Raw genomic sequence first — 26098 nt, 5'->3', positions numbered from 1 at the left:
AGAGTTGGCAAGTGTTTCTGTTATGGAGGTTAGTGGTTTGCAAAGATAACAAGTAGGAAAACATCTGAATTAATGATTTGTCAGTTTTAGAGGTAAATTATTTTTTTCCCAAAGTGCTTAATATACAACAGAAAACCTCAATACACACCTCCATTTTTTAAACTGTAAATAGAAGCACTGTTGATTAAAATATTGCAGTTGCGTGTCCCACTTTTGAACATTACTTGACATATCAAAGAATCTCAGTAATTTCATTGTACTATTTTTTTGGATAATAATAATTGTTATATGCTGTGACTATGTAACAGATTATTAGAAACGAGATGGTGTAATCCCTCATTCGTCCAGGAGTGTTTCAGTGAGGGTTTTAGCAGTAGTCATCTGGACCCTGTTTTTGCAATCAAGACTTTTTGGCTCCCATCCAGGAACCCATATTCAACTCCAAACTCCTAATTGACTCAGAGTTGGATAAAACAGTGTCCAAATGACCACCGTTGGAACTCTCCCTACTTTGAAGGGCCTGTATTGCGCAAAATTGAGAATCATGAGCTCTAAGCCGTGTTATAATATTGTCATCTCCTCAAAAACATACTCAGAGTTGTGTTTTGTTTCATTTGCCCATTGTGTAATGTTTTATGTCTACAACTCCAAAGAACAAAATGCTCTGTTCCACCTCATGATGTTATGAATCAGTTCAAAAAAGATGGACAAAGACTCAAATCTTCCAAATTATGATTCTAGTGAAGGTGTGTGGAGTTTAAAAATACAGTGGAGCACTAACTGTATTACCACATGCTATCACAAGGTGGAACAAAGTGTTTTCTGTTCAAGAGAAGATACATTCTAACTATGCAGAATTTATGTTTTAACATATGTGAAAGAAACAAAACACAACTCAATATTTATAATAAGGAAACAACATTATTACAGATCAGAAAATAGCGTAATTTGAGCCCTTTAATTTATTATTAGTGTTTTAAAACAGCCTTTTATTGTTAACTCACTGCATTGTATTCTGTCTCATCATCAAATCTCCCTCTCCAGCCTCTCCCTGCTTCTTCTCCTCTTCCCTCTGACTCAGCCCCCATCACTTATTACAGTGTAGTCTTGAAGTGTGAACTGTTCTCAGTGACCTATGTGTACAAGCCCACAGCCACAGATCCTTTGTCAGCACGTATTTATTTGCCCCCTCTTCTGTACTGAGGGGTATTTGCATCATGCTGACGTGGGATGTGATGGTTCACTGTTATGGACCCCATTATTTCCCCTTCAGTAAGATCAGCACTTCACAGCAGCAAAGATGGGCATGATCTGATTGGATCTGCCTCTATATTACTGATAATTTATATTTAATTTATCTGATTTAATGTAAATGTTGTGAATGTTTTTTTTCCTAGATGTCTGTCTATTTAGCCCTAATCACGCAAACAAATGCAAAATCAGTTTGGGGATGAAGCTATTTGTCTCTGTGGAAGAATGCAGAATGTTCTTGATTAAATAAGGAATTATGCAAATGAAAGCTTAATTATTTGTTTTGGCTTGTGTACTGTTGCCATAGTGCTGTCAGAAAGTTTCGTCTGTGTACCTAATACATCTGAGTGGTCTTGCATAGAAAACAGCACATAACTTTGTAAAAAAAATATAAATTTCTAGGGATGCACTGATCTAAAACTGGTATCTGATATCGGCGCCTATGCTGTAAAATTTGATGGGTCAAATATCTGCTTCCAAATATTGGTTCAGTCGATACCTTTGTTTGGCATATAAATTCATGTAGGTAATAAGACAATTTATTACTAGTTGTAATATTAGGCAAATGCTGTTATCAGTTGATATCGGTAATCAGCAGATACTTACAGCTATTGTATCAAAATCAGTATCAGAACTGAAAAAGCCAGATCAGGGGATCCCTATATATTTTCATGACTATTTACATTGTAGATTCTCACTGAAGGCATTGTTGATTTGTTTTAGATTTTAAAAATAAATAAAAATAGTCAGCTTTTGCTTTGACCTTTAATTTGTACTTTTGGCATTTCTTGGGCTTGACAAGACACAGCTGTGAAGTTAAAACCATTCAGGTGATTCATCAAATCATGAAGCTCAATGATAGAAGGCCAAGAGTTTGCAGAGCTGTCAATAAAGGAAAGGGTGGCTTCTGCAAGGATTTGAATATAAAATATATATTTATATTAATTATATTTATATTATTTATATTTTCTTTCTTTACGTTTTTCTATACATTTTGCTTCATGCTGTCCAGGCTTGAAATGGCTTTAATCCAATGCATTTAAAACATCTCTATAATATAGATTTATATACAGTATACAGATACAGATTGTGTGTCCAAACTTTTGGCTGCTACTCTGTAGTATTTTTTTCATCCTGCTTTATAGTTTGTAAAGTGTATGTTTTTTTGTTTTGTTTTTGTTTTTTTCAGGAAAGGAGGAGGAGGTTGTGACTGTCCATCCTCGAGCCATGTTCATTCCTAAAGAGGGTTGGACCTTCCTCTCTGCAGGTACAAATAGCTCCAGTGAAACTATGACAGCAAAATGTAATTCTGTTATAAAGGATTTAGTTTCACAGCTGCTCAGCCATGCACTTCCTTTAGTCTTTAACTAAACCTAAGAGACTGGAAACACTGCTTTGATAAGTATTATTTCAGCTTGTATGCCTCTGTAGTGAAAGTATGGAGTCTGTAAATGGTAGCTTGTCAAATCAGCAACTACAGTATTTTGTAACTCACTTCTTAGAAGCAGAAATATAGAGACTGTTACTTTAAATGACATTATGGTTAGGTGTAGGGATATAAGATTCAGGTTTTTACAAGCTGTTGTATTTTATGGTATGTACAATGTAAACATAGGGTTGTACTTGACTAAAGAAACTCTTGGTTGACTAAAGACTTGTCCTGCCAAACGATTAGTCGACTTAAAACAGGACATGACAAAAGCTTTTAAAACTATTGTGTATCTGAATATATCTTATTCAAACTGCATTCACAAGACTATAACTTATATGGGAGTTCATGCATGCATTTATATAAAGACAGATTAAATTTGTGAATCATGAGTTTCATCTGCCTTTTTACATATAAATACCAATAAAATACCAGCTCACTCACTCACTTCTTCCTGCTTTTGTTCCATATAAATCTTTATCATCTAAATAAAATGATTAGTCGACTAATACAAATTGTGCTTGTCTAAGAATCCATCAACTCAATGACTAAACTAATCTATCAAGTGTTAGTTTCTTAAAAATATCTTTATTCGAAAAGAAAAATATTTGACTTTGACTTTTCCCATTGAGTGGATTTGTACAAAGGTTAGGTCAGAGCGTTATTGTGGTCCATGCTGTGCAGACAGAGCTGGCCCATTGTGGGCTGTGCTGATCTTACATAAGAGGCTACACCATCTGATCTCCTGTATCCTTTCCAAAGCCAGGCCTACTGCTGTGGGGGTTCAACTACTACTTTTGGGGGACAGGAGACGGTAGACAATCTCAATGGACTTCCATATCCTTTCTAAAGCCAGGTCTACTGCTTTGTGCCACTTTCTTATTGTTGTTTATCAATGATATCTGAAAATCCAATCTGAAAAGTCAACAAATTGTAACAACACGCTAGATTATGCATTTCAAGGTTAAACTCTCAAAAGTTCAATGAAAGGACAAATTCTACAAATTCTTATGAATATAGAGCTCAGCAGTAACAGAGAAAGAGTAAATTAAAGCATGTATTTTTTGGATTATAACTTGACTCAAAAAGTGTATTTAAATATCGCAGTAATCTCAGTATCGCTGTTCTTAACAGGCATATGGCATCTTTGGTAAAGGTTATTCTGTCTTCAGTTTTAAACTTAGAATCTTTTGTCAGACAAACAAAGTCTCATCTGACAAAAAGTATAGCTAATTCTGAGCCATATAGCAAAATGTTCCAATCTCATACGGCCCTTGTGCAATCCGCCAACCCTTTCCTTCCAAACCCTCAGTGTGGGTTCACCTTTAGTGGCACTTTTTCTTGTCCATGGTAGTTGTCGATTTATACTTCCTGAATCACTAACCACAGCCCCTGGGGACACTTCATCTTCTCAAGGCACAGGTCTGCTCTTAAGCTCTTATCATTTATAACTTTCTGAGCCAGTACTGTCATGCAAGTCCGGTTTTCAGGGCGCTGTGGCGAATGATATAAAAAATATAAATGATATAAAAAAATGAATAAAGCAGTTTAGTCCTTCTTTTTTCCAGTCTGCTGTCAGCATTAACAGTCTTTTTATAATTTAAAGGGTCTATATTACTGTATTTTATGCTCTATCTACTATATTGCTGTTTCCTCAACACAAACATTCTTGGAGTTGTGTTTTGTTTCATTCACACGTTTAACACACAAACCCTGCATATTCGGTTTGAGAGTTCTTCTGTCAAACCAAAACCACTCTGTTCTATCTTGTGATGTCATGTGGTGTCGCCATTGTGTTTTTAAACTCCATACATCATCACAAGAATCATTTGGATCATTTGAGACTTGAAATTGCCAATCTGTACTAAAGGTAAAAGGTAGCTGTTAACCTGAAAACTACCATTGCATGACATCACAAGGTGGAACAGAGCTTTTTGAGCTTTGGTGATATAGACAGATTTATTATAAAGGTTTACTCAAATGTGTGAATGAAACAAAACACAACTCCAGTTATGTTTTTGTTGAGGTAACAGCATTGTAACAAGAGTCAGTTTTGTGTAATATAGGGTTTTTTAATATCAGACATACACAGTCAGCAAAGTATACATTTCATAACACTAAAGTGCATGTTATGTGCAAAAAGTAAAATTAAGTCAAGTAAAATTCCAAACCAAGCTATATAACAGGTAGCAGTCGAATTCATTTTAATGTAATCTCACCCTTATATATTATTTGGATGTGATTTTGTCCAGATTTACACCTGTATCAAATATTGTTTATTTACATTTGTCATATTTGTCTTGTTCAAACATATCCCCCCTGTGCTGCATACTCACTAGAGGAAATATGATCTGGTTCATAAAACATTGATGTAGGATATTCTTAGAAAGTCTCTCCCTCACTCAGTATATTCTTTCCACTTCTTTGTTTTACATAGTGGATTATCCTTGCATTATTATTATTATTATTATTATTATTATATACAATTCCATCATAGAGCAAAGACACATGTTTTGAAGTTTTGTAAATCATTGTTGCTGTAATACAGTAATAGGCTGTAATACATTTTCATAATATCAAGTACAAATTTATTTCAAATCAGTGTTTTCTAGATATAGAAAGAAAAGTTCCATAGAGGTCCATGGGCGTATACTAGTCTATATGGTCCCATACTTGTTCTAATACAGCTCAAGATCATTCTAAATATATTTAGGAGAGGTCCATTTCTGTCCTGTTGACTTATTTAGTATTGATACATTATTCAAATGATAATCTAGTTTCTGATTTTCCATACTTTTGTCAACACTTCAACACTTTTTGGCACAGTAGTACATGAAATAACCATACCAAATCTTCTTCCACTTTCTTTATACATTTATATATATGATTCTGAAGCCCAGGCCCAGTGTCAGCTGTCCTTCATTGTCTAAACACGTAGACACCTTGCATGCAGTTGCTTCATGTGGGCTCGGAGAGTGCTCACACTTGTGCCCCTTTGTTCTGCTGCTGTTGCATTTGTTGGCTTGTAATTTGATTTGGAAGCAGCCGAGCAGAGACGTCTGGAGGAGCGGGACTTAAATGTAACGCAGTGCGGCCAGTGACTGTAAATCTTTTTCACATTTACCCTTTTGTCTGTCCAGAGTTTTGGAGACAGATCTGCATAGCTGACTATATAAATGAGTGAATAGTGGATGGGTATAAGTTTGATTTATTGATATTTTGCAGTTGATGTAATTAACATTCTCTGGAGTGTGAACTGAAAGCACTATTCTGTTATAGAAGCTCTGTTATTCAAGTTAATCTGAGCTTTATTTTAACACAATTTGACCAGCAAGAGCTGCCTTGGTTGGAACTACAGCAGGTGATCTGATTTGTGCTGTTAAAAAGTCCTGCTCAAATAACATTACAGTCACAAGCTGCATTAGCACTCTCACCTTTTTTGTTGAAAATTAAGCACCTAAACAGGATCATGAACATGTGTATTGATTATTAGTTGTTTAAACCCATTTTGTATTTTTGTTGAGTTTTCAGACTTAAAAGTTTTTTGTGTGTGTTTGCTAATGTGTTCATTGTGTGTAACTGTTGAACATTCTGCCAATAGAGATACTTATACGTAGAACGCCCCCAACCTGATGTCACTGCAAAGTATCGATTGTCTATATTTGTCTGGGGCAATTGTCTCCAACAGTTTTTTATAAAGTGACTTTTTAGAGGATAGAATAAAAAAAAAGTGCGCATTTAGGATTTATTGAGCTAGTATTGCCTTTTCATTTCATTACAATCATTATTTTAAGAAATTCATAATTGTCAGTATTGCACAAACTTTTAGACAGCACCAACTCTTTGAGGTAATTTTGTGAGATTCGATGTCAGCTAGTGTTACAATATTAAAATTTCAAACTCAATTACAATACTAAGGAATAACCTCTTTCTTTAGGCAAAAGAAAGTGATTTTCAACATTGAATAGCAGTACTTTCTGTATTATACCATGTGGTTTTATATCTCGGTAATTCCTAGTCTCTAATAAAGCTCAAGATCATTCCTAAACTATAAAGAAAAGGTTAATTTCTGTCCTGTGAATGTGAATTGTTTAGTATCGATACCTGCTCAAATGAGTATCTAGTTTCAATACTAGTTTTATTGTAGATTAGTATCTGATTTTCATACTTTTGACATCCGTAATGTGGACTCCAAAGGTCCACTCCCATATGTGAATGATTAGAGGTGTGATTGATGTGAGGCTTGTGTTTTCCCAGACTTCTGCCAGGTGGAGCTCCGTCTGTTGGCTCACCTCTCCTCTGACCCTGAGTTGCTCCACGTTTTCACCAACCCCGGGGCGGACGTCTTCAGTATGCTCGCCTCGCAATGGTAGCCCCTCTCTCACACTCATACACACATAAACACGCACACACACACACACACACACAGATGTTATTGCCAAGGTGAGGGCTCCACAGGGCCTCCGCTGCTACCTCCTTTGCCCTCATCACTAATAACCCTGTTGCCATAACAACTGTGCCATCTTCCAATCCACAAACTCCATAGAGCTGTCATATAAGTAGTAGTTAGTAAATATAAATCTAACCTCACAAACATTTTTTTGTATCTGGGTTATGTATCTGGATTTCTCAATTAACCCCAGTCTTTTGAATGTATTGCTTCCTGTCTTTCTAGTCATACTCCAGATTAGAATTGTCAAAAGTATCAAGAATCAGATACTAATCAATACTAAACTAGATACTTTTGAGCAAGTATTGACTACTAACAAAAGTCATTCACAGGATAGAAATTAACCTTTCCTTAGAATGATCTTGAGCTGTAGCAGAACTAGTATAAGACTACATAGACTCGTATTCACCCATGGACCACTATGAAACCTACCTGGATGACTGACGGATCACATAGATATAAGGTAACATGGTACTATAAAAATAAGTATGTATGTTAAAAACCAAATTTTTTGTCTAAATTATGAGTTTTTTATTATCATTATGGTAACGGAATCAGTATTAAGTAACTAGTCTATTCATTAATTTCAAAATTAAGTTTAAAATTTTATTACAACCTTACTCCAGATATTTTTTATGGAGATAATAATATAAAAACCTATTTTCTTTGTGATGGTGTTTTCCAGCTGCTCAGAGCTGCTCCTTTGCTCCTGTTATCTGTCTCTGTGAAGCGTGGAGCAGAGGGCACCCAGTTAAACAGATTATTCTGTCGCACAGAGAATATTAGCACCTCCACTGAGGTTTACATAGACTCCCGCCATTATTTCGCTCTCACCTTTAAACAAATTAACTGGTGCAATTGTAGCCCTGCTGGGACTTTCTCTTCTAATGTCCCTCTTAGATACATTTTTTCTGTATTGTCAATTCTACTTCATCTTTGCCTTTCTAAGCTCTTGACCTCAGTAATCATCTACAAGAGGAAAAAAAATGAATAAAACATATGTAATGGAGTCACGTGCTGTAAAATGGAAATGTTATTTCCAGAGAGTTATGTCTAAATCTTGTATTTCAAGATCAGCTTTTTGGTATTTTACAATTTGCTTTTCCTTACACTTGTGGATTAGTTCATGTTCCAGTAGTAACACATTTTAAACTCAACTTTATGCTTATTTTGAATCATTGTATGTATTATATTGCCTTTCCAGCAGGGGGCAGTGAAAGTCAGGCTTAATTTGGCTTCCATTCTGTCAACGATAGAGGCAACGCCACCCTCATTGTGTATAATCTGCCATGTTTTAACTTAATTAGAAAGTAAATATTAGTTGATAAAAAATACTTGAAATTGTGGTAATGTAGGCATATGCATATTGCCTCAACAACTTTTCCCCCTACGCATATATTTTAAAATGTATGTACAGTACGATGGAAGTCTCATAGATACTAACTGAAAAGTGAAGTAGAGCAAAGTTGAGTCTTGAAGTTGTTCATTTATTGCTGATCTGTGGTGGCAGTCGGCCCTCAGCACCGCCACAGGCCTTTGTTTAGACCTGACTCCTCGTCCTGTTTGCGCCCTATGTGTCTGTGTGTCTATGTGTCTGTGTGTCTATGAGTCTGTGTGTCTATGTGTCTGTGTGCTGTCTGTATGTGTGTCTGTCTGAAGTCATGTTACATAATTGTGTGTGTGTTAACCCTCTGCTGCAGCCCCTGGCTCTTTCCTCTCACCTCTTACTAGAGAACTTTCAGGATCTGGAGGGCACAAATATCCAGGAAAGATGCTAAAAGTATTGAACCGGCCTGGAAAGCATCTCACATGAAGCCAAAATATTGTTGCAGTTACAAATTCACTTTTCAAAAAACACTTAATAAGCAGCTTTTTACACACACAGTATCAAACCACTAAATGTGGGTTCAGAGGATGAATGCTCTACTGATGACTGGCGCTACAGAGAAAATGATCTTTTTTGTGGTCATTAATGATCCCAGTTTGTTGTGGGTGTAATTGTCTCTCTGTTATTCTCCAGGAAAGGGGTAAAAGAGACAGAGGTGTCCTCAGAGGACCGTGAACGTGCCAAACGCATTGTCTACTCTGTGGTGTATGGTGCAGGTGAGACTGATACAAATATATATATATATATATATATATATATATATATATATATATATATATACTAAAAACTACTAAACAGTTCATCTTTAACTATGAATCGTTGATGTGAATGATCTTAAAGTTTACCCATAATGCAGTTCATATTGAAGATATTCCACCTGTGCTGAGCTGCTCAGTAACTGTGGGCTTGCTTTTTGTGTATAGAGTTTCATTTCATGAATCTATAAAGTGGACTGGGGTGGGGTTGGCCAGATAAAAATAGAGAGAAAGGTAGAGGAAGAAGAATAAGTAAAGACCTTGTGACTGTGAGATGAGCCATGTTCTCAGTGATCACACACAGATTAGACAATCTGGGTATATCTGTGGTCCAGGAATTGGCAATATACCAACTCACATTATGATCCTGCTGATCAGGGATTGTCACATAGTGATTCTGTGCTTTTCTAAATAATGCAGCTCTGTGTTTGACCTGGTCAGTTTAGGTGAAGTGCCAATTTAACCAATCACTGTGTTAACTCACAAGTGAAGCTTAAAAGCAATATAAAGCTTCAAATTATGACCAAAGCTCTAGGACAGTTGTGATATCCAGTACCATGTAGTCTAGCTGTGTCATAATCACCATCTGGGGGCTTACATTGTTGACAGACTGTGCAGTACTGTTTTCTCCCCTGGTTATGGACATGTGTTGATATGTGTCATGTGCCCTATACACTCTGTGGCTATGAAGAACATGTGTGGTGTGTGATGTGGGCTATTTACCAATATCTTGTATTATTATAATGATAAACCAAGGGCCATACTGGGCCATAACGCTCATAGAGGGTTAGAATTTGATCATAAACTGAGGCACTCAAATGTACAGCCCTGTGAGCAATGTGACCGACACAGTGAGTGACAGCACAATAGATTCACTTTGAACCAGCTGTGGCAAACCAAGAGGAAGCCAGTCTTTCTTTGTTAGCACTTCTGCAGGTGCCAGGTGGTTGTTTTGGTAGAATGGGTGTGAAATATTTCTTTAAAGAAAATATGTGCAGTGATTGAATTTCACATAGAGTTGCACATTTAAGTGAAAGAGTTAAAGGAGATCCATTTCACATGTTTTAAATTACCAGCGTCATTAAAAGCATGTTTTTATTGTATTAACCAAACCCTGCTGTTTGCACAGAGCACTCAATTTTGAAATAGACATGTGAAGATGCTTTTAGGAACTCCACACAATCCAATGCTCTCATGCTGACAGCAGTGTGCTGAGCTGTTCTGTTTCAGCAGGAGCTGTAGCACGGTGACGGGAGACTAATACAGCCGGCTTAAATTGACTGGAGAGCTCAATAATCCACAACAATGAATTTGAAAGACTTTTATTTCAAACATGCTCTATACTTGAGGTGCCTGTGGAGAAAGCAAAAGGGCAGGATTTAACCCTCGCGATGCCACTGAAACACAGATATATGTGTATATCTGGGAGTACATGGAGAATATGGAGTATGTAGGTTAAGAGTAAAAGAGGCGGGGACTGAAGTAATGTAGGCTAAAGGGTACGAGGGCCATGAGAGGAGGAACTGTAGGTGCTCCTCGTCGTCACAGACAGACCACTCTTCATGGAAGCATGCGTTTCCATGGAGACTGAATACTAAAAGGAAGCTTTCTCCACAGACAATCAGGGCAGGGAGGAGGGGCATGGCGAGCTCACACACTACTGTGCTCACAAGTGGGTCAGCAAACAAGACTCAAAGTATATACTTTGTTCTTGAATCAAATGTTGCTTTGTTTCACAATGACCTAATGACATTTTGGGCTGAAAAAAAATGAAACAAAAAACAACAGAAAAAATCTGATCGAAATAATAAGTACTGAATGCCTGAGGTTCAAGACCAGACATACGAAGTGTCAATAATGAAGGTCAAAGGGCACCTGCCAATGTGGTTTCAAAGTGGTTGGAATGTTGGCTTTAGTCTTTAGGACCATTTTTGTGCCTTAATAGACAGCGAAATTTGCGCTAGATTTAACTCCATATCTGACATAACCCACTTTACTTTTCTTATAAACAACTCAAGTATATTGTGAGACAGAAGGACACATACATTTAGATTCTGCTGCTGATGTGAGTGTGATCCTCGCCAATGATGGAGAGAGTACTGAAGTATGAGTAATCTATGCATGCAAAAAAGTAGTAGGATATAGTAGGATTTTAGTATTTTCTACAAAACTGTATGCAATATGCATATATTATGAGCAATTGGAGCAGTGCTGCTCTGTATATTTATGTATAGAGGAGCACATAGAGCAGTGACAGCAATGAAAGGGAATGATTAGAATTTTATCCTATTACAACACAACTACCGAAATAAGCTCTGAGTATTTGTTTTTGTTTTTTGTATTTGTTACTTCCCACCCCTGCTCATCCCACACCCGTCTGGTAGTCCCTCTGATTTGACCTTCGTGCCATCACAGTTTAAATCGATGTGCTGTGTGAACAGGCCCACACTTAACCTTTAGTGAACAATACAAACTCTGCAGACTTCCCACATCACGGTTTCTTTTTTGCCCTAATGCTGACCCTTCCTCTCCTCTTTTGCAACCTTCTCTGTTTTTGCCTTGACAGTTGAATATGCCCGGAGACCTAAAAAGCAGATCATCTTCTGTAATAGTTTAAACCACTAAGTTAAAGTAAACAAAAGTCCATGATGGAAGTGCCACCGAACCTTAAGTACAAACTGTGTTTGTATGTAATCCAGTGATTCATTCACTGTGTTATTTGGTGCAGGTCCTGAGCGTCTGTCAGGGATCCTCGGGGTGAGCACAGAACAGGCTCGCCAATTCCAGGACAACTTTCTCCAGACGTACATAGAAGTGCAGAACTTTATCCAAAAGACTGTCGCTGAGTGTCAGAAAAAAGGTTTGTGAAAATATATCTACACATAATATCGTCATATATCATGTAATTTATTCATTCTGGGTAGAATCCTTTGATACTCACTTTTGATCAGTGGTGTGTGGAAATTAATTACTGTGGCTGGGGCTGCATGATATGAAAAAAAGATGTGATATTCAAGAACAATGTTTTGTAATGTGATAACGATATGTTTTTTGGCACAATCACACAGTTAAATTTAAAACAGAAAATGCTGACTTCATTTACTGTAGTAGTCAAGCTGATTCAAAATAAAAACAAAGGCAAAACCAAGACCAACCCAAGTCTAATGTAGAACTTTATAAGTAATCTTACTTTCAGAACTCTTACAGAACTCTTCTGTAACATGGAGAATTTTGTGTTGTTGCGATATATTTATTTTTTTAGCAGTATCAATTTTTGTGTCAGCCAATATTGTGACATCCATGTTTTTGTGATTTTGTGCAGCAAGTGTTCCATATTGCCTAGTTCCAGTTATTTACAGTTATTTTCCCATTACTTAGAGTTCAGGTTTACATAATGGCTCTGTAGCTTCCTGTGTTCAAGTTAGGGTTGTCATAAGTATTGAAAGTCAGGTACTAGGTGAAACTAAAACTAGTATCAAAACTAGATACTCATTAAAGCAAGTATCCGTACCGAAAAAATTATATAATTGGATAAAATTTGACCTTTACTGAACAGTTTCTTTTTGATTTTAGAATTAATTACAGACCACATGTTGCAGTAAACTAATGCTTTTATTTTGTGTTTAAAATTACAATATTGTGTAAAAAGAGTTGTTAAAATAAATAAAAAATTAATCAAAATCTGTATAGGTCTTTAACGCCTGTGCATGTGCATGCATGCCTGGCTATAAAAGAAGATGTGCTCACATTGGCAGCAGAGACAAACTACCTGCAGTGGGGGGAGTGTCGTAGATCAGAGGTTGGATGGGCAGGAACTGATCAGATGGGACAATCTATTTATATTTCCACCAAACTGCCAACACAGCACACCTGAGGCCTGCACCACTACTGTTCAGACTGCACTTTAACCCTTACTCTACTTTGGACTGAAGCTTTAAGAGGGAGTATTATGCAAAATTGACTTTTTGGAGACTTCTACCATGTTATAACAGACTATGCATGTTTGAGCAATCTACCAATCTCACCCAGGCCCTGTTCAAACCCTTGTTATGATTAGCTCTATGATCCAAAGCTCCACCCCCAAGGCTAGGTCACCCTTGCTCCTGCATGACAGTTTTCCATAAATATACAAAAGCATGATACAAAACAATACAGTACAACCTAGCGAGATGCACAGCAATTGTGTTGTGATAGTGCTCTGAAGGGTGACTCAGACTGGCAAAAACAAAAGTGAAGCTTATTAAACATGTTAATGCATTGTTTCTGTCAAATATAGCATTTCCAAGACAATAAAAAGGTAACATGGTGATCTAAATATCGAATGTGTTAGCAATTAATACCCCATAGAAGTGTAATGCCCACTCTTTAAAAGTGCACTGTGGAACTTTTTGCTCACGGGTCCGTCACCTTCTGTGGATATGTCATTGCTCTGCTTCAAATACAATATGACATTAAACAGATTTATTCAATTACAAGTGGCTTTATTGCTTAAAAATATCTATAAAAACAGACTGTGAGCAGGGTTGCCTCTCCACAGATCTGACCAGCAACTGTGAAACATTTCAGACAAGGCAATTACATCTCCATTGAGAAAAGCAGATGGCAGATCCTCCACCAAAAAGTTACATAATGCACCTTCAAATTAAGTCCACTGTATTTTCAAGCCTTTTGTTGAGACCTGTAGTACACTGTTTAATTTTTGGTGTATGGTGTATCAACCTTCTTGATAACAGGAGGGCATCTGGTAAGTTACTCATATTATGTGCTTGCACACAGACACTTTAGTCTTAGATATTGACCGGCCATCACTCCCTGACAGTTACTACATCAAGGCAACAGCCCATCACTGCCTCCATGAACCTCCAGGTCCTGTTGACATGTCTCTGTGATCCACGAGGCCTAATGGACCCACACCTCACTATAACTCTTCTTCTTTGGTCAATACATAGCCACAGGCAACTGATCTATTCTAGCTGATTTCCATTTTGATCAAATTTGTTAAAATGATTCAATTTTTAGCAAAAGTCAGATACTAATCGATACTAAAACTAATATCGAATCTAAATACTCTTTTGATCTGTTATCAATACTAAAAAGTTCCATTCACAGAGCAGAAATTAACCTGTTCTGAATGTAACTAATTTAAGTAAAGGACATGTTTCTAACATTTGAGTGGAAAATATTCAACCACTGTCTTACTATTGTCTTTTATCTTACTATTGTCTATTGTCTTACAATGATTTGCAGTACATGTGAAGAAAGCTTGCTGGAAGCTCACTTTTATTTGAAATTTTTAGTAACAATGATTTAAAAACCACTAAAGGCAGTGTGTAAGAAATACTTTGTAATATCAGTGATGAGACCTGGCCTTTTTGAAACACTCCACACTGTTTTGACACCCACTCTCTGATATTTAGATGAGACAAAACCACCTCTTTCACAAAGGCTGCCCCTCTGTTCTCTTTTATGTATGAAGCAAATGCTCGTCTTCAACATGTAATAGCAGCTGCAGATGAAACATTTTACTTCACGAGCAAAATCACAAAGATGAAACATTGTTCTACTGCTTTGAGCCTAGATTTGTAAACAGTCTGCTTCCACACATGGACATTTATGATAGAACAATTGAACAAGCAGGATACTGTGGTAAGAGCTATGTGCAAGGTTTATATTAGAGCCTGAATTGGCTTACTTAAGGTCATTTGTTCGACTCACTTCCACTTCCTGTAAATTTTTTTTTCAAATCACCCTTAATGAAAATAAAATTAGATAACGAGGTAAGTACAGAGAAGTGGGCGTGTATGAAAACAGGAATTGATCTGCTGATATGCACGAATCACTCCAAATGCAACTTTGAGAAGGTAAATGAGGAGGGGAAACAACTATAAAATGGTTAAAAACACTAAAAAGTCAGCTTTAAGCTATGTTTTACCTCATCAAAAATGCTTCTTTCACACATGTTTGAGTAATTCTTTATTATTAGTCACTCGACATCAAAGCTACACAAAGCTGTGATGTTATGTAATTTCATGTTAACAGCTACCATTTACCTTCAGTAGAGATTGTCAATTCCAGGGCTGAAATTATCCAAATGACTCTAGTGAATGTGTATGTAGTTTAAAAACACAGTGGAACACCTCCGGTATTACCACATGACATCAAAAGGAGGAACAGAGTGTTTTCCATTTGAGAGTTTAAATATACAGAGTTAGTCAGTTAAACATGTGTGACGGAAACAATACAGGACTTCAGGTATGTTTTTGATGAGGAAACAACATTATAACATTGATCAGAAAATAGCTTAATATTAGTCCTTTATAAAATATTTGAACCTGCTGTCTCTATAGCTGCCAATCTAGAGTAAAATGTGTGATCACCACAAAACCACATTCCTCCTAATGAGTCCCAAAACAAAGGTCAAATTCCAGCCCCAAAAGGTCACATGTGTGCTTCATGGATCGATTCTCTCTTGAGTTTTGCGGGGTTTTTTTCTAATGCATTTTATGTGCTTGTGTTTGTTCTAGTTAGAGGGTCATTCAGGTTTATGCCTTGTTTGGCTTTCCTCATAGTAAGAGGGATACACAGGGATTTAGCCTCGAAAGCCCCAGCTATTGTCCAGCTACAGGAATGTACTGGTCTGCTGTATGTCAGTGTGTGGAGTGCATACCTGACTGTGACAATGTATTACGTCATTACATGGGTTGGTAAAAATAAATCCAAAAGATGTGCAGAATGTTGGTTTTTAAAAAAAGAGGATTCAACGTTAAGCCTCTCGTGTTAATTATTAGTGCCTGTGACAGGTTACACTACTCATTTTACTAAACACCGTTAACATCATTATATTTAAGATTTTATTTTAAAAAGTAATAAATAAATAAATCCCCCAGTTTGAGTATTTTTTATGTTTAAAATTTTACTTCCTTGTTGGAGATCTTGACATCAAACTAGGGAATTCCATAACTGTTACCTAGCAACCATGTACTATACTGGTCCAAAACTCCTCTACTGCGCACAGATATTATTATTATTATTTGAGAAATAAAAATGGAAGAAAACACGTTTATTTTGTTAAAAAAAAGATAAAAAGAAATAATAAAAAATTTGTGTGTGATGTCATCAATATGGAACATATTAGAACTCTGTATTTTCTGTAATTTTTGACACATTTTTCAATTTTTCTTCACAAATTGCTTCTTGATTTGTGTAAAACTATAATTTATATTTACAACAGATATTATCCCATCAAATTAAGTTATTGTTAATTAGAGAATGAAAAACCTGTCATATGTACTTTCATTGTTTAATGCACTGCCGTGCTCGGGCTGTAGGACAGAGGAGGGACACTTTTGGCTCTTCCTCTCCTCAAACTGCCCTGACACAGATCTGCTGACTCTACTTGACCAGTCCTCCTGTTAAACTGCACTGAGACACAAATGCGATTGAGAAGTGCAATGTAAATGCTGCAGCAAAACTTGAATTTCCCTTGGGATCGATAAAGTACCTCTCTCTCTCTCTCTCTCTCTCTCTCTCTCTCTCTCTCTCTCTCTCTCTCTCTCTCTCTCTCTCTCTCTCTCTCTCTCTCTCTCTCTCTCTCTCTCTCTCTCTCTCTCTCTCTCTTTCTCTCTTTGTCTCTCAGTGGAACAATATTTATCGTGGGTACTTTTCCTTAGTACTCGTGGGAACTTTTTGTTATTTTTCTGTTCTTTGATATGATTTGAGTTGTAGAAACTGAGTAAATAACTTGAAAATTACTCATTAAGTGTTTAGGGGGAGGGGGGTATTCACTATTATAGGTTATCATCTATATTTTCCACTGTAATATGTCATACGTCAAAATACGTTCTCATGACTGGTCGATTAAACATTCTCAGTTGTATTGATGTGTTTATCATCTTGTCCAGGTTATGTTTTATCTATCATGGGCCGGCGCCGTGCCCTTCACAACATTAACTCTCCTGTTTGGGGTGTTCGCATGCAAGCTGAGAGACAAGCTGTCAACTTTGTGGTCCAAGGTATCTTCAAATTAAATCTCATAAATCTCCTTAATACTTTTATAAGATGTTTGACCATTTGTTTTGTTTTTGTCAAAGGCTCAGCTGCAGATCTTTGTAAGATGGCCATGATTAGAATCTTCAACCTACTCTCCACCTCCAGCTGTCCCTCTGCCAGGTCTTCATACATGATTACAGCCAGCAGCTTTTCACTACAGACTTGAACTGACCAATTCTAATGAGCAACAATAATCCCATAATAATTTCACAAAACAGGCAACCACATCAATCTTGGTTTCAAATATTCCCTTCCAAAGTAAGATAGATATGATTAAATAATATGAATACTATATATTACTATAAATACTATATATTTATAGAGCACCTTTTCATCATTGTTATTATTATTCCTTGGACATGGGGGAATAATTATCTTCACTAGTACCCCTCAACTGTTGATTTCTGTTCCACCTGCTGCCTTTTGGACAGAGGTACAGGTCACTTCCCGCCAGAACCATTAGAATGGCTAATGGCTATTCCCATGCAATCAAACTCAACGAGATCTGTCCCCCTCTCGCCTCTCCTTTCTCCTTCCACCTAGATCTCCCATAACCCCCCCACTCCCCACACCTGCCATAACTGTAAACTGGACTCTGCATTGAAACAACAAAAACTCATCTACACCTAAACTGCTGTATTTAACTCATGTTATTGTGTTACTGTTGTAAGTACTTCAGTAGTGTATATTTTTACATTCTGAGTTTTTGCACTATATGAATTGCACTATTACTGTCTTACACTACAGCTACTGTTTTATGCTCTAAATGCAATTTAGTTGTTAGTTGTTACAACTGACTCTGTGAGCTTTAAGCTGTATTAGAATGGTGTCACCTCCCCAAAAACATACCTGGAGTTGTGTTTTGTTTCATTCACATGTGTTTGAGTAACACTTGTACACTATTAGTCTGTCCACATCTCCAAAGCACCTTTTACCTTTTGTTCAGAAGAGATTGCCAATTCCAGGTGGAACAAAGTATTTTCTGTCTGATTGAACTCAACCTAAATATGCAAGGCCTGTGTGTTAAACATGTGTAAATGAAACACAACACAACTCCAGGTATGTTTGTAATGAGGGAACATTATAACATAGATCAGAAAATAGCATAATATGGGCCTTTTAACATGCCAGCATTAGTTTAATATTTTTCTGTCTTGTTCCATTCTTTGTTATTGTAGGCTGATAGCTCAACTCCATGATGAGCTTTTATATGAAGTGGAGGACTCACAGGTAGACAATTTGCAGGTGAGTGATGACCTTCCTGTAGCATAACTATTGGACTGTAATAAACTGCTCTAAAACAAAGTTTGCTTCTGTGTTTGGCAGCTGTGGTGAAAAGCTGTATGGAGTCTCTTGAGCATATAGATCAACTTAACATCCATCTTAAAGCAAGTCATTTCAAACATTTTCTCAAGCACAACATTCAGTGCATAGATAAGTGCTAGTTTATGTTGTAATTTTGCTTAGCTGTAGTTGTAGCTGCGGTTGTTGCCTATACAAAGAACCCCCTGTTTGCCTCTGTAGGTCACGGCCCATTAGATTAGACCAAGACAATTTAACTATATTACTCTCACAAGATCAACATGTTGTTTACTTTATCTCTGGGAATCACAGGCTCTCTGACGATTCAATATGATACATGGCTCACAATACAAAATTATCACAGTATGACGATATATGTGATAAAATATATATTGCACATGATATTTTGGTGTTTTTCTAAGAATCAAATACATGTTAGCAACAATATTTTTTTTGTTAAACCACTAATTGTGCAAAGTTAATATGAAATATATACATTTTAATCATCATAACAATTAAGTGTATTATATAAACAAGTTTCTTTCCACTAAATAAGCAACAAAATTGTAGTGCGGTGACAAAAAATTTTGCGAAAAGATACCAAAAATACTCTTGGCGATATATATTGATACAGCAGTTCACGATAACAATACTATATCACCCAATTTTGTATCACGATGTGCTTCTTGGCTATGCAAAAAAGGCTGTAAAAGCAATCACATTATCAGCTTATAATGAACCAACTAATGCGATATTTGGAAACCTTCAAACCCTGAAATTTTACAATATAGTTGACCTTTACACATTGAAAATCATGTTCAAAATCAAAATCATTACAGAATATATTTAAAATGAGCTCAGAGGTGTTAAAAAAAAGAAATAAAAAATCTGAACAACTATTATGAAATTTTGTATCTGTTAAAGATCTTTGGAACAATTTTACAGAAGACCTTAAATTATGTACCACGCTCTTCCACCTTCTACATTATTTCTATATTTTCACACACTCTTAATTAACTTTTATGGCTAGTCTTGGTTAGTTGTGTGGTTAAGATCTATGTAGGGCAGCCAGTTACCATAATAAACAAATGACAAAATTTTTCTTCAATTCATGTGTGTTTCCCCAGGTTCCCCTAAAGGTGGCGGTCTCCAGTGGGAAGTCTTGGGGCTCCATGTCAGAGCTTAATATACCTCGGTCACACCCATCTTTTTAAATACCACTTTCCTCCAGCACCCTGCGGTCCATTTCCACTACCGCACTACTGCTCTGAATCTGTTGTTTTTGTGACATTGTTTAGGGGTCTTTTCTTATGTCATTTTTTTATTATATACATTTTCTTCCACATAAATACTCATCCTTTGTCCTGCATCCATGTCACTATGGAAACCAGGCGCCTCCCTCTGCTCCATCCGTATCTGGGGGCAACGGCAGGAGCCACAAACTGGATTGTGCCAGTTCTGAATTTTTTTTTTCCATCCTGTAAAAAAAAAAAAATAGAGAGAGAGAATCCTTGTGTTCCTCCTTCTTGAATTCTCCGATCTTGCATCTTGTTAAATCTGGTGATGTTTTCTTTGCCCTAGTTGGAGTTCGTATGTTTGGGTTTAGAAAAGTAAATCTTTGTACTTAAAGAGTTTAGACTTTTTGCTGTTCTTGTATGCTTATTATTCTTGATTGTTAATAAACATTATTCTAAGAAACTTTTTTTTATTTTTATTGGGGTGCAGCCTTTCTTAAATAATTTAGCATTTAAGTGCATTTTTTTTTGTTCAACTGTTAAATTACTTCGCTACTTTCGCTTAAACCCAAAAATTCTTGAAAGAATGAAAGATTACCCAGTTCAATGAGTAAATTCAATGATGGTATTTTCCTAAAGCCAATAATAAAATAACCTTGTAATTTACATTTTCGTCAATTCAGCCTTTGTATTATTTTCTTTGATTAATCACAAACCTGCTTTCTCCACTCATAGGCCATAACCCATTTCCTTTGTGTGAATGATTGTCAATGCATTAGGATACAAAGCTTCTCACTTGAACCTCAGATACACATACCAACTGTCTTTTCTTTGACGTCACCTATTATGGGTAAATACCTTGTAATATCAAACACAATATTCCTGTTTCTGACAATGGACTTTGGTTGATTTCTTTTTGTTTCAGTCCTCTGTTGAACCCCGATGGGAGGAATGCGCTCTCCGTGTGTCTATGCTGATGAGGAAAAGCCTTTCTCCCCTGGTTAGTATGGACAGTGTTATGGAAATCTAGTCCCCTATTCTCTCATTGTTGCATTGCTATAAGGGTCTGAGGCCTTCCCCCCTTTTTTATAGAGCAGGGGAATGCGGGACTGCTCATAAAAAACAGCACACGAACATTATAGTATTGTTTTTGAGGGGCACAGATATTGATGTTGAAATGTTGTCACGATACAAAAATTTCAAGCTTGATTTTGATACTAAGGAATAGATTCAGTACTCAATGCCAATTCTGATACCACAATAATAATAAAAACACTCTTTATTTAGACAATCAAATGTAATTTTTCAGCATTTTCTAGTACCATGTGGCCATATATCTGTGTAATCCGTCAGTTTTCCAGGTAGGTTCCACAGTAGTACATGGGCATATATCAGTCTATGTAGTCTTGTACTTCTGATACAGCCAGGATCATTCTAAACCCAAAACATGCTACACAGGTCTCCAGGAAGAACAGTTGATAGCCAAGGTCAGTTAAATACACTCAATCAATGAACCTGCCCAGGGACTACAGGTGGAAATTAGCACTGGTGCTACAACCTGGTACAATGCATCTCTCCTGTTAAGGTTAATGTAAAAAATTGTGCACTGTCCCTGTCTCATTAAATAAATAAATACATAAATAAATAAATAAATAAAGCTATTCAGGATAGGTTATTTTCTGTCCTATGAATGTGACTTTTTAGTATCGATACTTGTTCAAATTAATATCTAGTTTTGATAGTAGTTTCAGTATGTAATTTTTGATACTTTTGACAATCTTAGTATCTTTAAGTGCTTAAAGATATAAATTTGAGCCAGGAATTTCTTGTTCAGTGGTTTGCACAATACCATGCCTCAAACCCTAACCCTTAACAATAATCTCACTTAAAATCATATGTATGGATGAAAAAAATGTTAATGTTTTTATGCATCTACACAAATATTAAATGCAAGTGGTTAATTACTGTGACTTGTGCCTCTGTCAGGAACTAATGGCCGCTCTGAAGATTTTAGTCGTCAATGGCAACCGCATGAGCTTCCACACACTGCCATGGCAACCACAATGTGTGTAAGTAGAGCCAATGAGGCATATTGTTTCTTTATAGTTGTGGCACTTCTTCATCTAACATCAGACATCTCTGAGGAAAGCAGAAATAAAACCAAAACCAGCACATATGAAAGCTTAACGCATTGTCTTTTTATTTATATATATTTACATCCAATCATTATGCAAGTCCCATCTTTACACCTATACAGTTTTCCTGTTGTCAGTATAAAATAAAGTTAATCACAATAATATTAGCAAATGTGATAATACAGAAGTCTTTCAAAGGAATGGCAAGGAGAGGGAAGCGAAAGCTAAAAGGCTCATACAGCCTCTGTCATCCAAGAGCACATTTGTTAAAATGCTTCTTATACACAACATCTTATCAATATTTTATTCCCTTTTAATACTGTATCTGTTCATCTCCAAACTGTAATTCATATTTGACCAAAAAAAAAAATCTTGATAGTGTACTCTGCCGTGCTTATCACTTGTTCAGATTGTCTCTCCTGAAATGACCTTAGACTATTCAGGATTTACTCCAGCAAACGCAGTAAACACCCTGAAACTACAGAGCCCTGGGCTCTTCTGTCTGATGACCTGACTGTCACCCAACTGTGGCTGCACCCCACTCCCACGCTGGGCTTTTTGCCTGTGCGTTTCCTGGCAACAGACATCAGCCATGACAGCCCTGTAGGTGTATGTATAAAATACACATTCAATCCAAAGCCAAAACCACTGGTTTGGGGGCTACGTCATGTCTGAGCAGACAGGAAGGCCTGAGATGACATGTAAAGTGACTGGTATTAGTCTACTACTGTATGAGATTGTTGCACAGCATGGATGAAAATACCCATGCTAGTTTGAAGTGCTGTTCACATCTTTAAAATACGTATATATTTTAAACCATCATTTTCAGTTACAAAAGGAGTAAAAATGACCCCATATGCTATTTACAGTATTATTTTTTACAACTTTACATTGCTTTAGATTCAAAACAAAGAAAATGTATTGAATCTGACTTTGTTGAGATAGCTGCAGTATATTTGGACTTGGTGTTTGTGATGTTCCACTGTGTGGTTTATTGTTGGCAGTAGACTAATAGTACAGTGCTCTCCTTTGCATGCCCAGTATGTAGCGTTTCTGATCCCTCTCTTGTCATTTCTTTAAAATATGCAGAGGTACACCTGTGTACTTCAACTTCAAGTTTTAAAAACACCTCTTGGTAAAAAAAGAAAAAAAGCTAACTAAAAAACAGTCACCCCTTAAGAGTAAAATCAGTGGTATTGTACAGATAACACATGGATGCAGCATTTCAATAAACTGTGGAGAGTAAGTCATTAATTCCATGGTTTTCAGTGGGCTTGCATTTATTGCTCGTTTGAATGGCACACTGGCAGGATTTCCAAATAAAGTAAGGATCGTTTGAATAGCATAAATGATAAAATACAGATTATTACTGTCACTTTTGGCCTAATGTCACCTTGCTGTGGGCCATTTGACAATTCTGGCTTTATCTTCACAGTCCAGTCTGGAGGAGAAACTTGAAGTGAAAATCTTGACTAGTAGCAAAAGAAGACACAGTTGTGCTACAAGTACTTCGGAGTTCTTGGCACCTGTGGCCTCAGTCCAAGCGAGTCCTAGGTTTGCCACAGTGGTAAATCTTCACAGGGAGGTAGAGAGAGAGAGGGAGTCCAGGCTGTCCCAAGGCAACACCAAACCCCCTGTCCACTGCCAATGTGGCATATTCCTCCCTCACCCCTCACCCTCCTTGTTTAGTGGAACAGTCCATCGGCAGCCATCTTCAGAGATACTAATGAACTCCATCAGGGTGGGTTCAAATCAGAAAATAAAACAGGTAGCAGTAAATAATACACTGACGACAAACAGAGGAACCGCTATTCACAATCACACTTGAAATCATTTTCCATTGTTCCTCTCAGTGGTGTAGCATTGATGGTAGCAAGCAACCCAAGACAACATCGTTCTAAAACTTAAAATGTTGGCAGTTTACATTCATGCCCGTGGGCGTTTGGCCTGGAGGCGGCGGTGCACTCCCAGCTTGTGTACAATTGTGCAACTTTCTTTTCCTCCTGAACCGAGAGCATGAACAATACTGACATTTATACGAAGGTATGATTTTTAGAGTTGAGATTAAAAAGTGTAAGCCTTTTCTATCAGTGGCCTCAGCTTATGCCCTTTACTGTTTTTGTGTAAAGCCCTCAACTAAAAGAGCCTCCTTCAGCAGAAGAGGTCTCCATGCAGCATATTTCTAAAGCTCCACCAATAAAAATACACTCTCATCTCAAATAGGCTACAGGAGTACAGACAGCCACAGTGTGGTTCAGATTGTACATCAGCATGTTTGTATCACTACATTCTGCATTTGAATTTTGAACTGGAGGGGGATGCTACAAGGCATAGCATTCACATGATATCAATGCATAAGTCAGTGCACTTTGTTTTTACAATTAAGATCCAGCATTGGACTTCCATTAACACAGCCCAAGTGTCCAGTGCATAGGGCCTTGGCAAAGGCATGGTGAGTATTAATGCCTCTGTTCAATGTATGGACCAGTGTGGATCCTAGCATACAGTCCATGAATGAGCTTTGAAATTTCATTCGGCAAAACAGAGAATGGCAGCAGCAGAAATGGCTCAGAATTGACAGACTTCACATTCTTCTAAAATATAAACAACAATAAATGTACAGTTAACACTGAGCAATGGGTGTTTCCTTCCTTCAGTTTCTTAACCAGTGTGTTACATAATGGAGCAAAACATGTTTATGAAGCATTGGTGTTTAAAGCCTTATAGTACCAACAGATCTGTACTCATCAGAGGTGTCTAAAATCCTTCAGCTAAAGCAGTCTTACATTTATCTGTGCATCTGTGTGAATTGAGCCCCGTTGTCTAAAAAACATGGTTTAAAGGGGCCAAAACACCAGCAGCAAAACAAATGCGGATCTGCAACAATTAACTTGAGCTTGAAGTACCTAGAGGTCCACTGTGGAAAAAATGGTTCTGTGCTGTCGTTGTGGGCACTAACCCATGCCTGATTCTGATATAAAAAAGTAAACCAAAGAAAAACATCTTCCATATGTCTATTGTTTCACTGTGTCCCATGTGCTGTGTTTCTTATCGAAGTTATTTTTGCATTTAGAAACGCATTTCATGCAAGAAGTACAAGGTTTTACTCCAAACAAAATGAACACATTTGTTTGTCTATACAAGAACAATATTTTTTTCATATCCATACAGTATATAGTATATATTAGTATTTTGTCTTCTTTTCCAGGGCAGGCACCGTACACACTGGGTACAGAGGCATGCCACACTTGCATTGCTTTTGCATTCTACAGTTGGTGGGCGGGCAGGCAGCGTGCCGTCCACGCAGGCTTCACTCGATGAGTGGATTTTACTTTTCACATTTGTTTGTAACTCTCATTACAGCTGACCCCTACAGTCTAACTCTAATCCACACCATGGGAGCGCTCTGCGTGGATGACATCTGATGGGGGTGGGGTCTGGGAGCTTCAAATGGAATAATAAAAGCAGTGCAGCAAGGCTCTGTGGCACATGCAGAGATGATGGGGCGGGGGATGGGAGGGCCAAAGGTCGGTGTTGGGTGTTCAAGGTTCAGATGGGAGGTTTGGGGTCTTGCCCAGGGTTGCAGACAGATTCATGAATGGTTCTGGAAAGGTTTGAAGGAAAAGTCTAGGCAGGAAGGATCAAATGATGATTACAATTTGAATTAGATTTTTACATATTTTTACTTTTATGGGGTTTTTTTGTACATGTTTTTCAAAATTTATGTTCCTTTTTACATATGGGTAATGTCTCAGCTTAGGTTCAGAGTGGTAAAAGTCTGAATCCACTGCTGGTTGAATGGATGGAGGATGGAAATGGAGAGAGTAGGATAAATCAATAATTGAAATTTAAATGTATATGAACATACATCTAAATGGAGGGGGGATCTTAATCATTTTGAATAATTGTTTTGTGCTCATTATGTGCTGTAGGTTTACAAGTATTGCTCATATTGTACCCAGGTTGTTTAAAAAGAAAACCTGGATTAATAAAAATAAAAATGTAGCCAGTGTAACAGCTAAATTTGCATAATATTTGGTGTTAATACAAAATAGTTTTGTAATTACTGGTCAAATAGTAAACATATCATAAATGTAGAATCAGT

At 37.0% G+C, this 26098-nt stretch overlaps 1 protein-coding gene across 1 annotated transcript in view; it reads left to right on the top strand.

The window, feature by feature from the left end:
- poln (polymerase (DNA directed) nu) overlaps window positions 1-25418 on the top strand; it is a 35881-nt gene extending 10463 nt beyond the window's left edge. Inside the window, exons 10-21 of the mRNA XM_055156186.1 lie at window positions 2441-2518; window positions 6938-7049; window positions 9151-9233; window positions 12001-12132; window positions 17174-17284; window positions 17363-17441; window positions 18500-18566; window positions 21845-21927; window positions 22428-22596; window positions 23429-23578; window positions 23683-23734; window positions 25357-25418. Of these exons, the coding sequence (XP_055012161.1) occupies window positions 2441-2518; window positions 6938-7049; window positions 9151-9233; window positions 12001-12132; window positions 17174-17284; window positions 17363-17441; window positions 18500-18566; window positions 21845-21927; window positions 22428-22596; window positions 23429-23578; window positions 23683-23734; window positions 25357-25418 (1178 nt within the window). The remainder of the gene's footprint in view (window positions 1-2440; window positions 2519-6937; window positions 7050-9150; window positions 9234-12000; window positions 12133-17173; window positions 17285-17362; window positions 17442-18499; window positions 18567-21844; window positions 21928-22427; window positions 22597-23428; window positions 23579-23682; window positions 23735-25356) is intronic.
- Window positions 25419-26098: the final 680 nt, after the last annotated feature.

This window comes from Boleophthalmus pectinirostris, unplaced genomic scaffold (assembly GCF_026225935.1).
Source record: "Boleophthalmus pectinirostris isolate CB_2022bp ecotype Guang Dong unplaced genomic scaffold, ASM2622593v1 HiC_scaffold_20, whole genome shotgun sequence".
Lineage (NCBI taxonomy): Eukaryota > Metazoa > Chordata > Actinopteri > Gobiiformes > Gobiidae > Boleophthalmus > Boleophthalmus pectinirostris.
This window is presented reverse-complemented; position numbering and strand designations above follow the sequence as displayed.